Raw genomic sequence first — 12052 nt, 5'->3', positions numbered from 1 at the left:
GAGGGAATAGTCACCGGTGAGTGGGGCGCCAGGCGCGCACAGAGGCGCGTCTCGTCGCTGCTCTTATGCCTCCCCTGGCTCAGCCTTTCATTCAGTCGGCTCGTTCTTGACCAAGGGGCAGTGGACGAGTCACCCAGCGTTGTCACAGAGTCGCCAGCGAGCACTTACTCCGAGGGCACTTACCCAGGGGACTCATTCGCAGCTTCAGCTGTTCCAGGTGTTTCTCCTCCCCCAACACAAAGTAAACCGCCTCTGAGCAGATGTAGGAACTTAAGTCTTTACTGCTGTTTCTGTATCTTCTCCATCTCAGAGCCCTTAGTGTCCCCCGTTTTTACCCATGAGTCAAATCCACCTTGTCATCTTGTTTCCTAGCCTGTGGCAGAATGGAAGGAGGCGGATGGTGCCAGAGGCGAGCATGCTGACAGTTTACGGGGTGACAGCCTAACAGTGCAGAAAGACAAAACCCAAAAGCTTAGCAGTCCACAGGCACTTGGTACGGGGGCATAACTTGTAGGCCTCCGTGCCATAGCTGGACACATCATGTGTTTTTAAACTAACGATGACTAAGTAAACGTTGTTATTAAGGGACATGAACTGTCCTTCGTTAGCACCCAACAAAGGCACAGCATAAGATCCTTAGCTCACCCTGCCTGGAAGTCGATGGGACTTCGCTTATCATTGAGGAAACTGAGTCTCACATAAGTTAAATATATGTGCCGAGGTCACCTTACTCAAAGTCCTAAAGAGTTCTGGTGCCGAAAGGAAGAGACTTCAGTCAGCTGGAGGATTCGCCGGGGCGGGCTGTTCCGGCATTTCTCCGAGTCGGCGTTCTCATGCACTTTCCCAGTTATGAGCTGACCGTATTTTTCTGTCACACTCAGCGTGTTAGTGAGCTGATGACGAGGACTGACATTTGCTTGGCATTTGCTCAATTTTCCTAGGATCAGCAGCAGGCCCGTCAGTCTCAGCTCGCTCAGGACGAGCGTGTTTCACGGTCGTATCTTGCCTTGGCGACGGAAACCGTGGACATGTTCCATATCCTCACGAAGCAGGTCCAGAAGCCGTTCCTCCGACCGGTGAGTAGAAACTTTGGCTGTTTGTTTTGTCTGTTGGATTCCACATTCACATTCTGTCACTTAGAACTAAATATAGTTGTTGAAATCCTGGACATTTCAGCATCACAGTCACTGACGAGTGAAATTCTGTTACTGATTGTGTTCCCAGTTGGGCTAATTGGTACACACACCACCATTGATAGACTAAAGTCAGCAAACGGTCGCTTCCAGAAGAACCGATTTCACTTTCTGCTTAGACAGCCCTGTGGATCATTAATGTTGAAACTGTGACATCTTTTTATCATTATCAATTCCTATATTTCATTTGCAGGAAAAGCACAAGGTAACATCAGTTGGAAATTAGTATACTAAGTAGAAATGATAATGTGTAAGATCTTTGGTTCTCTTAGCTGGAGCTTTGTTATACTCAAGAAGCCAAAGGTTACTGAGAGCCCTAATTAGGGCTTATGATAGATCAGAGATAGTCAAAATGAAGACCTGGGTCTTGTCTCTGAAACAGACTGAGTGACATAACTGAAGATCTCCGCTTCGCTTCAACCCCCATCCCACCCCTTTACCCCTTCATACCTCCTCCTCCCCCCACCTCCCAAGCACACACAGTTTAGAAGCTTCATGGCGTGGCCAGAACAAGCGTAGTGAGGAAGGCAAGAAAGGGGCCTGAGGTCTGGTGCTTACTTGCTTACACGGAGACAAGTTTACAGCGGAAGGTGCTTTCACTACGTGTGTCCTCCAGTTTCCCCGTTCGCTCCCACCTCCAGCCTTATCCCACGCCCTGGCCTATGTGCAGCTCAGGAGATGAGTCTCCTCTCTCCCCTCTTCGTTTCCCGTCTCTTCATAAACAGATTTCTGTGCAAGAGCCGTGGAACGTGAAAGTACACGAGCTCACCATCGAAAGCACGAGGACACTGCCGCTGATTTACACTTGATGGTTCAGGCACTTGCTTCCCCAAAGCGTTGCAAATGGGATTTCTTTAAACTTTACCTGCGAAGGCCATGGTGGGCCACTCGGTCCCTGTCCCAGTGACTCAGCTTGGCTGTTGTGGAGCGGAGGCAGTCACGGACAACACGTACACAGACGAGTGTGGCCACGTTTGGCCTGCAGCTGGGACTTTGCCGGTCCCTGCTCTAAATTGTGTCTGATGTTCTGCCCCGTGACTCCAACGGCAGTGCTATTTGATTGTTAGAAGGTAGAAACGATAAAAACTATTTAAGACTAAATTATTGTGAAGCCTATATGTAGTTCTAAATTCTTCAATTTTGAAATTATCGAAAGCTAAGTTTGATATTTTCATGTCAATTAAAATTAATTTTTTTCAAGGCCTGTGCATAGTTCCTAAGCCGTCTGCACACCTTGGCCGTCGCCTCCAGCCCCTCTGTGCCTGCGCCTGCGCCTGCTTTGACGTTTCCTTTCCCTTTGCTGCTCCGTTTCACCTTAACCGTCGAGCTCAAAACTTTCCCACTTCAGAAAAAAAAAAAACATTACCAATTCTGTCCTATTCTTACCACTCCTTAACTTCTTAATTAAATACAGGAGTACTTGGTGCAAAAGCAGATTCCTGGAAAGCTGAGTTTAAGTTGGAGTTGTATAAATCCAGTCATTACATTTAATGAAAACCTTGTTACCTAAAGAGAAGCTGTCACAACTCCTTTTTGATGGCCAGCGTTTTCTCTAATACACTCTAAGCCAGATTTGCCTAGTTCCGGTTTGCTTAAAGCCGTGTATGCCCAATGAAGTAGGTGCTGTGTCATCTTGTGGGTTATTGCATTATAGTTATTTCCTAGTTGTTTCATTTAGGTTTGCTTTGTCTCACTGGCTATATTTAAGACTCTTCAGGATATAAATTTTATCTCCTCTTTTGCATTATCTTCTACCTCTTTGCACTCGATAAATAAGAGTGGTGCATCCTGTCTGAATTGTCACGGGCTTTTGAAATTTACTTATACAAAAATAATGCATAAAATGATGGCTGAAAAAGCATATTCAGAAACTTTCATGACTTGTATCACAATAATGGAAATATGAATAATTTTTTCCCTTTTATGTGTTTCTCAACGAATTTTAAGTGATCCTTGGTTTAATAATTAAAAGCACGAATTTATAGAAAAGGTTGCCTTTTGTTGATATTTATAAATATTCCACCAATCTGCAATGTTCTGTTAAGTTTTAGAATTATTGGATTAGAAATGGAGAGTAAAAAAATTTTTGAATATGTTCGTCTTCAGCTTACGACACACAGCACTTATAAGGGGCTCTTCGAAGATTAATCCAGCCATTTCCTGTTCCTCCACTGAAATAGGAGTTTCTGGTCCTTCTCGCTTGTCTCAACAGCATGAATTGTCCTATTACCCTGTGATTTCCTAGGAACTTGGACCCCGCTTGGCCGCAATGCTGAACTTCAACCTTCAGCAGCTCTGTGGTCCCAAGTGCCGCGACCTGAAAGTCGAAAACCCGGAGAAATACGGCTTCGAACCCAAGAAGCTGTTGGACCAACTGACGGATATTTACCTGCAGCTGGACTGTGCCCGGTTCGCTAAAGCCATCGCGGACGACCAGGTCAGTGTCAAGGGAGCGGCCCCTTTCGGAGGGCATCGGATTCAGGCTGCTGACCCGGGCGGCCTGAGTTTGCTTCTCTGTGGGTTTCCTGGCAATTATGTGTCCATCTGTCCTGGATTTTCCACCCTTGAAATCAAGGAAGGTGATACTTTTCGAAATATGGCCTGAGAAGTCTCGAGTCTGTAAATGGAAGGCTCGACCTCTGTGGCCGGGGACGCGTCCGGTGTGGACTGGACTGAAGTGGTTTGTCTCCCTTTGGCCGTGAAGAGCAGACGCGGCTCCCAGATCCGTCTCCATCCGAGTTCGCCGCCCAGGACCTTGCTAAGGCCTCACCTGCCAACTCTGTTACCATCCCAGAAAGAGCTCGGTTTCCCGGGGGATCGGCATCCTCCTCCCACGTCCCCGGCTCTCGTGCTGCTGCTGTTTTATGGTCTTCCAGGTTCAGACCTCGGATGGCCGTCTTCACCTTCTCTCCTCCCCTCCGTTCCTCGTGTCCCTGCGAGCACATCCGTTCTGTGTTTTCGCCCCACAGCTGCCACTCTGGTCCAGCTGCAGCTGTGGACTTTGCAAATTGTCTCATCAACGGCCTCCCCTCCCTCCGCGTTCTTCTGTCCGGCATCATTTCAACATAAAGTAACTAATGTTGATTAACCGAATACCAACTTTTAACCACTTTTCATGGTTGCTCTCCTTCACTCCTCACAAACCCCTGCGATGTAGGTTCAGTTAGAGCCCTCATTTTAAACGAGGCCTGCGTGAGGTTAGTGGGGGTGGAGGCAGGGTTCCCACCTGCCATCTGGCCCCGAATCCATATTCTCAGCCTCTCTGCCCTCCACTTAAAATGCCCGGAAAGTTCCATGTTTGTTTCTGTCTCTCCATCTTTGTTCACACATTCGGTTCCACACGTTACATTTCAGGTGAAGCATCAGTAGGCATTCTAGAAGGAATTGTAGGTACTCTTTTTAAATAACAACTTTATTGAGATAGTCGTCACTTATACAGGTACTTTTGGCTATAAACAAGAGATATGGTCTTGACAGAGCCTGCAGTGGAAAGAAACCACACGTTTTTCTAGCAGTTTTTTGACAAATAGTAATGGGAAAGGACGGAGTTAGGCGTGTGCGCTTACTTTGGAGAGATGCTACAGTGTTTCTCACCCGCAACTCTATAACTCTGTACGTGCTCAGTAATGGAACATAAGTGGCGCAGCCCGCAGTGAGGGGAAGAACGTGGGTACGCCCCCCAGCCAGGGAACTGTCATCCGCCCTGGGCAGCAGGCAGGCCAAGGTCGGGCTTCTCTAGCCCTGCCAGAGGTCAGGGTGTGGAAAGTTCTAGAACTGTGAGGGCTGGAGGAGTCGTTTAGTGAGTGTTCCCTCTTCTCCTGGTAGGTCTTGCTGTGGCTGCCACATCACAAGCACCTAACACACAATGTGCAGTGTAAATGGCTGCAGCACACCCAGCCAAGTGGGTAACCAAGGGGTGCTTCCAGCTGCCTCTCTCTGGCGACCAACGAAACGTCCACACTGCCTGGTAATCCCTGCGCATTGTGGTGGTGGCCTGTGGTGGCACCTGTGTGATGCACAGTGACACATAGGTCTTCTCAGATGTCTAAAGAGTCTTGCTCTCCAGATCCGTGAAGCAAACACATGCAGTGCCAGTGACACGATGGAGAGACCCATGAACGTATAATCTGTCACCTTTCGTGTCTGACTTTTTTCACATTTTAAGTGCGTTGCTTTGCTCCTTTTCCAGGGTGGTGTTTGTCCTGATTATTGGGCATTTTCCATTTATACTGGCTATAAGGTGATTCGGGCCCTGACGACCTGCTTATTTTGGAATGTTTGGAGGGTTGCGGGGAGGAAGGATGGAAAGCTAGAAAGCTCCAGAAGACAGGTGGTGGAAGCTTATTTTTTCCTTTGGGAGCTCTAGCCTTGTTTGTTGGTTTGGTCTCGTATGTCTTGTTTTCCTGGGATGACAAAAGAAAAAGAAAATAGTAGCTGTGCAGAGAAAGAAACGGACTTCTCTCTGTGTGTACTGAAAGGGCTGACAGCAAGTGTCCAGAAGAGACGACAAAAGAGCCACTGAGCTTTACATTCACAAACCTGAGGAGAGAGCCCCTTGTCAGAGGAGGAGCGGGCAGAACAGTTGGCCCTGGAGCTGAGAGCGCCCGGGACCCGGATGCGGAGGCCTTAGGGGCCTCAGCAAGCTCCCCGGCAGCCACTTCCGACTGCGCTGTTCCGGGCAGACTGCAGGTCTGTGGATGGGCCACAGTGCCCATGTTCGCAGAGCGCTGTCCGTCAGCACCACGTGCTGTTCAAATAACTGGTAACCAGCCCGGTCGCAGTCACACATCTCCCGTGCAGTCTGTCCCTTTTTCTAAATCGAGGTGGAACTCATCTAAGATGAGATTAACCATTTTAAAGTGTACAGTTTGTTAGCATTTAGTACATTCATAATGTTGTGGGGCTGTCACCTCTGCCTAGCTCCAAAGCACTGTGTCACCCCCAGAGGAGGCTGTGTACCCGTTAGGTCATCACCCCCATCCCCCTGGCTGCCATTACTCGGCTTTCTGTCTTTATTTCACCTAATTTTGGATTTACCTCTTCGCCTATTCTAGATATTTCTTATTAACGGAATCATTGTTACCCTTTATGTCCGACTGTTTACTTAGCAGAATGTTTTTGAGATTCATCCATATTATAGTATGTGTCTCAGTACTTTATTCCTTTTGTGGCTGAATAATATTTCTTTATATGGATAGACCATGATTTGTTTGTCCGCATCATTGATGGGCATTAAGGTCGTTTCCATCTTCTGGCTGTTACAAATGGGGCACCTGTGAACATTTGTGAAAAAGCATTCATTTGAATACCTGTTTTCAATTCCCTGGGGTACATACTTCGGAGGAGAGTCGCCGAGTCACATGGTAATTCTGTGTTGAACTCTTCGAGGAGCTGCCAAACCATTACACGTTGGCTGCACCATTTTACATCCCCACCTGCAACATACGAGGGTTTGTTTCGTTTCTGCACATCCTCACCCATACTTGTTATTTCGTTTCGTTTTATTTTGTTGTGTTTTTGTTTTTAAATGGGTACCTTAGTGAGAGTAAGGTGGTATTTCGCTGTGGTTTTAATTTGCATTTCCCTAATGACAGATACTGTTTTTACAGTTTTTCATGTGTTTATTAGTCATTTTTATGTCTCCTATGGAGAAATGTCTGTTTGAGTCCTTCACTATTTTCTCAAATTAGATTTTTTTTTTCTTTTTTTCTGATGTTGAGTTCTAAGAGTTCTTCGTATATTCTGGATACTAGAGCTTTCTCAGGTGTATGATTTGCAGATATTTTCACGTTTAATTTTGTAAGCACTCTGTAAGATCCTTGCAGTCAAGAATGTCTTCACTTCTTCTCTGACCCAACCCACATCAGACATGAAGCAGCAGCGCAGCAATAAGTATTTGTTCCATTCATTGATGCCGCTGCTCTGCGAGGCTAAATGCCACGTCCCTTGATAGGTGCCCTTTGGTTTCTGATAATGCTCACTGCACTGCTGTCTGAGAAGCTGACTTAGAAGCCAGCTCGGGTCAGCTGGTCAAACACTCGTCATCTGTCGAGAATAGAACAGGTGAAGTATTATGGGGCTAACAAACGGGCTACTTGTCGTAAGAACGGCTACTTGCGACAAATAGAAGTTGAAGGTGAAATTGTCTCAGCAGCAACACCCAAGCTTTGTTAATTCCCTGTGCAAAATACTTTAATTTTGCCATTCCAACAATCTTTTGGCCATTTGTCCCCTATGGATGGGGACTGTGGCTCACCTGGCTCATGTGAGCGGGCACCAAATCGAGCATCTGTTGGATTAACATAGTCATTTGCTACACACGGCAGCACTTTGCCCGTCCCTCTGCTCTCCTCCCCCCGCAGTGGCGCCGCATTACTAAGGGGCGCGCGGGTGAGCGTGGAGGACAAGGTGAGCACGTGCGCTTACTTAGAAACCGAAGTTAAAAAAGGAAAGAAGCAAGACAGGACTTTCAGTTCCGCGCTCTAAGGGAAGACATTCTCTCATCCTCATACCCAGAGATGTTAGTGTGAATCTTCAGATAGAAATGACAGGGCTCAGGTTATGACCCTGTTGTTCAGACTCAGATTTAATCATTCTCCTCTGTTTGCCTCATTGTCAGTACATTGACAGGGGGCCAGTGTTTTTGCCATAAATGCAAATTACGATATACTTTAATATTTTAAAATGGCAGTGATTGGCCTGAGTTAGGCACCTGTGAGGTAGATGTCTCTACCCCCCATTTTACACCTGAGGAAACGGGGGGCTCAGCAGAGTTAGGGGTTTGTGTAAGACCACACAGCGGGTAGGTGGTAGAGCCGGAATTGAAGTCCAGGTCTGTCTGGGTCTGCGGGGGCCTCACCCTCTCAACCATCCCCCCCGCCACACTCTCATAGGCATGAGTCATGTCTGCTCCCATCAGCAGAGCCAGTGACATTTAACTAGGGGGCGTTAAAGATGGACGGGGGACGGGGGACGCCCCTCTGGATGACGGCCGATGCTGGGTGGTTTTCACCATGTTTCCAGCTTCAGGAAAAAGAGCTGAAATATGGACCCCCTCATGCTGCTGGAGAACACGGCCTTGCAAGGACGGAAACAGACGAGATTTCCTTCTCTTTCCAGTATTTAAATTAAAAAAAAAACATGTTTGCTGTAAAAATAATTCAGAAATTATTAAATTCCCTTTATTTGCCTCAATCTTGAAAGCCCTCCCCAGAGGTAACAGCCTTGTGGTCTGGTGCGTGTTACCCCAGTCTTTATGTAGTTATGGCCACGTGAAAGTATTTACACACACACACACATTATAATTTTCGGGCTTTTTTAGAAAATAAAAAGTAGATTACACTTGGAGTATTTTCTGCAACTTGCTTCTTTCCACCTAACCTGTATTTACTCATCGTCTTTCCTCATCCGCAGAGATCCTACAGCAAAGAGTTGTTCGAAGAGGTTATCTCGAAGATGCGGAAGGCAGGGATCAAATCCACAATAGCGATAGAGAAGTTCAAGCTTCTCGCCGAGAAAGTGGAGGAGATAGTAGCCAAGAACGCCCGCGCCGAAATCGACTACAGCGACGCGCCGGACGAGTTCCGAGGCAAGTGGGCCCCCTTCCCAGGCTGCGGCCTTTGACTTCAGTGAACTGGAATCAGGTCACACTAAAAGAAGACGTTCTGGGTTCTTTCATGGTGTGCTGCGGTTGCTTTTCGAGACGCTGCGTGAAATTACATTTGCCTATGTTTAGTTCATATTGTAAGTTAAAAAGGGAAAAAAAGTCCTTCACCTGATTTCAAACCAGACGTCAGCCCGAAGAGTCTGCGGCCAGCCTTGCCTTTGCCAGGGCGGTTGGCGTTTTCAAAGGAAACTTCCGAGCCGTCCTCAGGGCATGCATTCCAGGCGGCTGTCACTGTCTGGGCCACCGGCTTCTCCCTCTGTGCGCTCCTCCCAGCAGCAGCTGACAAAAGGGGACTCTCCCCTCTACAAGCGGCAGCCTGCATGCCTTTCCTGCACGCCACTCCCGATCGCCCGCCAAACTCAGGGGCCCCGTGGGGCCGTGTGATTGCCATTCCTGTGGATCCGTTTTTTTATTTTTCACAGCTAGGAGGGGCTTTATGGTCTTCATCAGTTTTCGGCTCTCTTATCAGATCGGCGTTCGCTTTGCTTTCTCTCTGCAGACCCTCTGATGGACACCCTGATGACCGACCCCGTGCGGCTGCCCTCGGGCACCATCATGGACCGCTCCATCATTCTGCGGCACTTGCTGAACTCGCCCACGGACCCCTTCAACCGGCAGACGCTGACCGAGAGCATGCTGGAACCAGGTACGCCCGCCTCCGTGCCCAGCGGTGGCGCCCAAATCGTGTAGCACCGGAGGTTACTCAGGGCGGGAGGGTCCCAAATCCAGAAACTCCGTAGTTTGTGACGCTTCATGGGAAAGACACAAAACGTTCTTCGCTCTTTTTCACTATCGAAGTCTAGTCCTCGCGGCCCGTTTCTTTCCCCGTGCCTCGTTTCACCGAGGGCACGAATGGCCTTTACTTTCCGTGTCTACAGAGCGAGGAGTGGAGCGGCATGTCTCAGGAGGAGCCCTCCCGTCGAACCATTGACCCTTCCCTTTCTCTTCTCAGTGCCAGAACTGAAAGAGCAGATTCACGCCTGGATGAGAGAGAAACAGAACAGTGATCATTAAACCGTCCCCCTTGCCCATCCTCTGCTCGAAACAGCCAGGGCGAGCCAGGCCAGCAGAAGCAGCATCGCTGGTGAAAACGCTGTTCAAACGTTGGAGGCCAAACGTGGCAACTACACCGCGAGCCCACCCAGAGCGACCAAGCAGTGGAGATCTGAAGGGACTTGAATGAGAAGCGGAGCCCAATTCCTGTACATATATTTAAATGACAAATGTGGTCAAAAGCTTGAGGGACAGACACATCCTATGATCGCTTATGTAATAAAGCACGTCCTTCACATGTCGCAGTTTGGGACTTTTGCAACGGAAGTCTCGTAGTGATCGGTGATGAATGCGTCTGGGCAGCATCCCCTCCACCTTTCTTTTTTTCCCCCCCTGAATCCAATATCCGTTGATTTGATTGTGATTAGAGAACCCTGGACATTTTGCTGCTAAAGAATCTTATTCCCTCCCCACTTCCTGACCCTACTTGCACTGCTGTGGATTTTTTTAAGAGAAGCGAAAACAAAAATAAACTCCTTTCCCTGGCCCTCCAAACATATATTCTGTGAGATAACTGTGCCTGCAACAAAGTGTTAATCCTGGGATCGTATTTTTATATCATATTCACATATTTGTTTTTTTAATTGGTGTTAGATGACATGATTAATAAAAAAGGCAAGATATTTTCAGAATTTGAATTTCAGTTTTTATTTTTTTTTTCTTTTGAAATGTCCCTTTAAATTTTTTTTTTTTTTTTTACTCTAAGCAAAATGAAGAGAATCCTGTTGCTCTGGCCTTTGCGATGATTCCCGTTAGGCATCTAAAGAACAGCTGCAGCAAAGGAAGTGTTTATCAGGACTTACACGACTGATGGTTTTGGGGGAAAGGGGTTTTAGTGTTTTTAATGCTACGTGACAGTTCGAAACCTTTACAGTTATCCTCTGAGGGTACATGAATTCTCCTCAACTCTTGAGTCTGTGAGTTCGAGGCAGGGGTCATTTATACAATGTGTCCTTTGGGGCTTGGCCTTACCAAAGCAAAAATGGAGTGCAAGAAATGTGGATGTCTGTCTGCTTGTAAAAACACACACAGAACCACACTCAAGCACAGAAACATAAGACTTTTTGTATGACTGCTCCCCACTTAACATACTTGAATTCTCGAATTTCCTTTGGGGTAAAAAAGGATTGGAAACCATAAAGTGTTTTGAAGAAATTAAGTACAAAAACATACTTTCTTCTTCTTTTCCTTTTTTGCCCCCTCCACAGACAATGTCCTCTGTTCAATTCCTAACGCAAACTACAATAAACGGTGAAACACATTCAGAAGACATCTTTGAGTCTCTTATTTTTGTGGAAATCAAAGGGGCGGGTAAACAAGAGCCAAATGAGTTTGCATGTGGCGAATTCTCTCTCCTGGAGCCAATTAGGAGCTGCTATTTTTAAAATAAAACTTTCGGATTTATGTCAGTCTCTAGGCCCCATTTGCTCTTCATTCCACTCTGCTTGTCTGAGGGGGTTGACCTTTGTCACCTTCATTCTCTGCCCTTCTCAAGGTGGTCCCCTTTCGAAAATCTCTTTTCCCTGACCTTTAAAATTCTCACTCAGGGTCACCCCATTTCATAAACATTTTCTTAGGCACGGCAGTTTACAAAACCGTATCTGCCAGCTTGTGGGATAATAATAGCACTTACATAGCATGTACTGTGCGCCAGGCACTATGCAAAGGCCCTTACGTTATAGTTTCATCCTCAAGAAGATGATGTTACCATCTTTGCTTTTTTAAACAGCTCAGGGTTTGGAGGGTGGAGCGGTGAGGTCATTTGCCCAAGATCACCTGGCTAGTCAGTGGAAGAGCAGGTGTCCAGGCTCAGAGCCCAGGCCCCTAGCCACCATGTCTGCTTCTTTTTAGCACATTTGGACTAAATCACTTTTTCTCCAAAAAATACACTGTATTTATTGCAGCACAAGTTTTAGACTCTGTGAAAGAAAATGAAAATCACCCATAATTCTACCATGCAGATAATTCTGTTAATTTAGTTTACTTTTTATTAACCATATGTCTACGTGCCTATAAAATTACGATGTTTGCTGGCTTCTATGACTAATTTCGTTTCTTTAATCCATGTCATGAACGTGAATTGTTTGTCTCCTTTCCATCCAGATTATAAACTTCAGAGGCACAGATTGTGACATATTTG

General features: G+C 46.8%; 1 protein-coding gene across 3 annotated transcripts in view; it reads left to right on the top strand.

The window, feature by feature from the left end:
- UBE4B (ubiquitination factor E4B) overlaps positions 1–11182 on the top strand; it is a 108490-nt gene extending 97308 nt beyond the window's left edge. For 2 of the 3 annotated variants that reach the window (XM_039842272.1, XM_039842274.1), the window contains 5 exons: positions 942–1076; positions 3439–3630; positions 8607–8781; positions 9359–9505; positions 9812–11182. In XM_039842272.1, the coding sequence (XP_039698206.1) occupies positions 942–1076; positions 3439–3630; positions 8607–8781; positions 9359–9505; positions 9812–9873 (711 nt within the window). In that variant the 3' untranslated portion in view covers positions 9874–11182. The remainder of the gene's footprint in view (positions 1–941; positions 1077–3438; positions 3631–8606; positions 8782–9358; positions 9506–9811) is intronic. The other variant, XM_039842273.1, reaches the window with a different exon arrangement.
- The last annotated feature ends 870 nt before the right edge of the window (positions 11183–12052 follow it).

The sequence above is a fragment of the Pteropus medius genome, unplaced genomic scaffold, assembly GCF_902729225.1.
Source record: "Pteropus medius unplaced genomic scaffold, Ma_sr-lr_union100, whole genome shotgun sequence".
Taxonomy (NCBI): Eukaryota; Metazoa; Chordata; class Mammalia; order Chiroptera; family Pteropodidae; genus Pteropus; species Pteropus medius.
The sequence above is the reverse complement of the archived record's forward strand: the minus strand, read 5'-3'. Positions and strand labels throughout refer to the sequence as shown.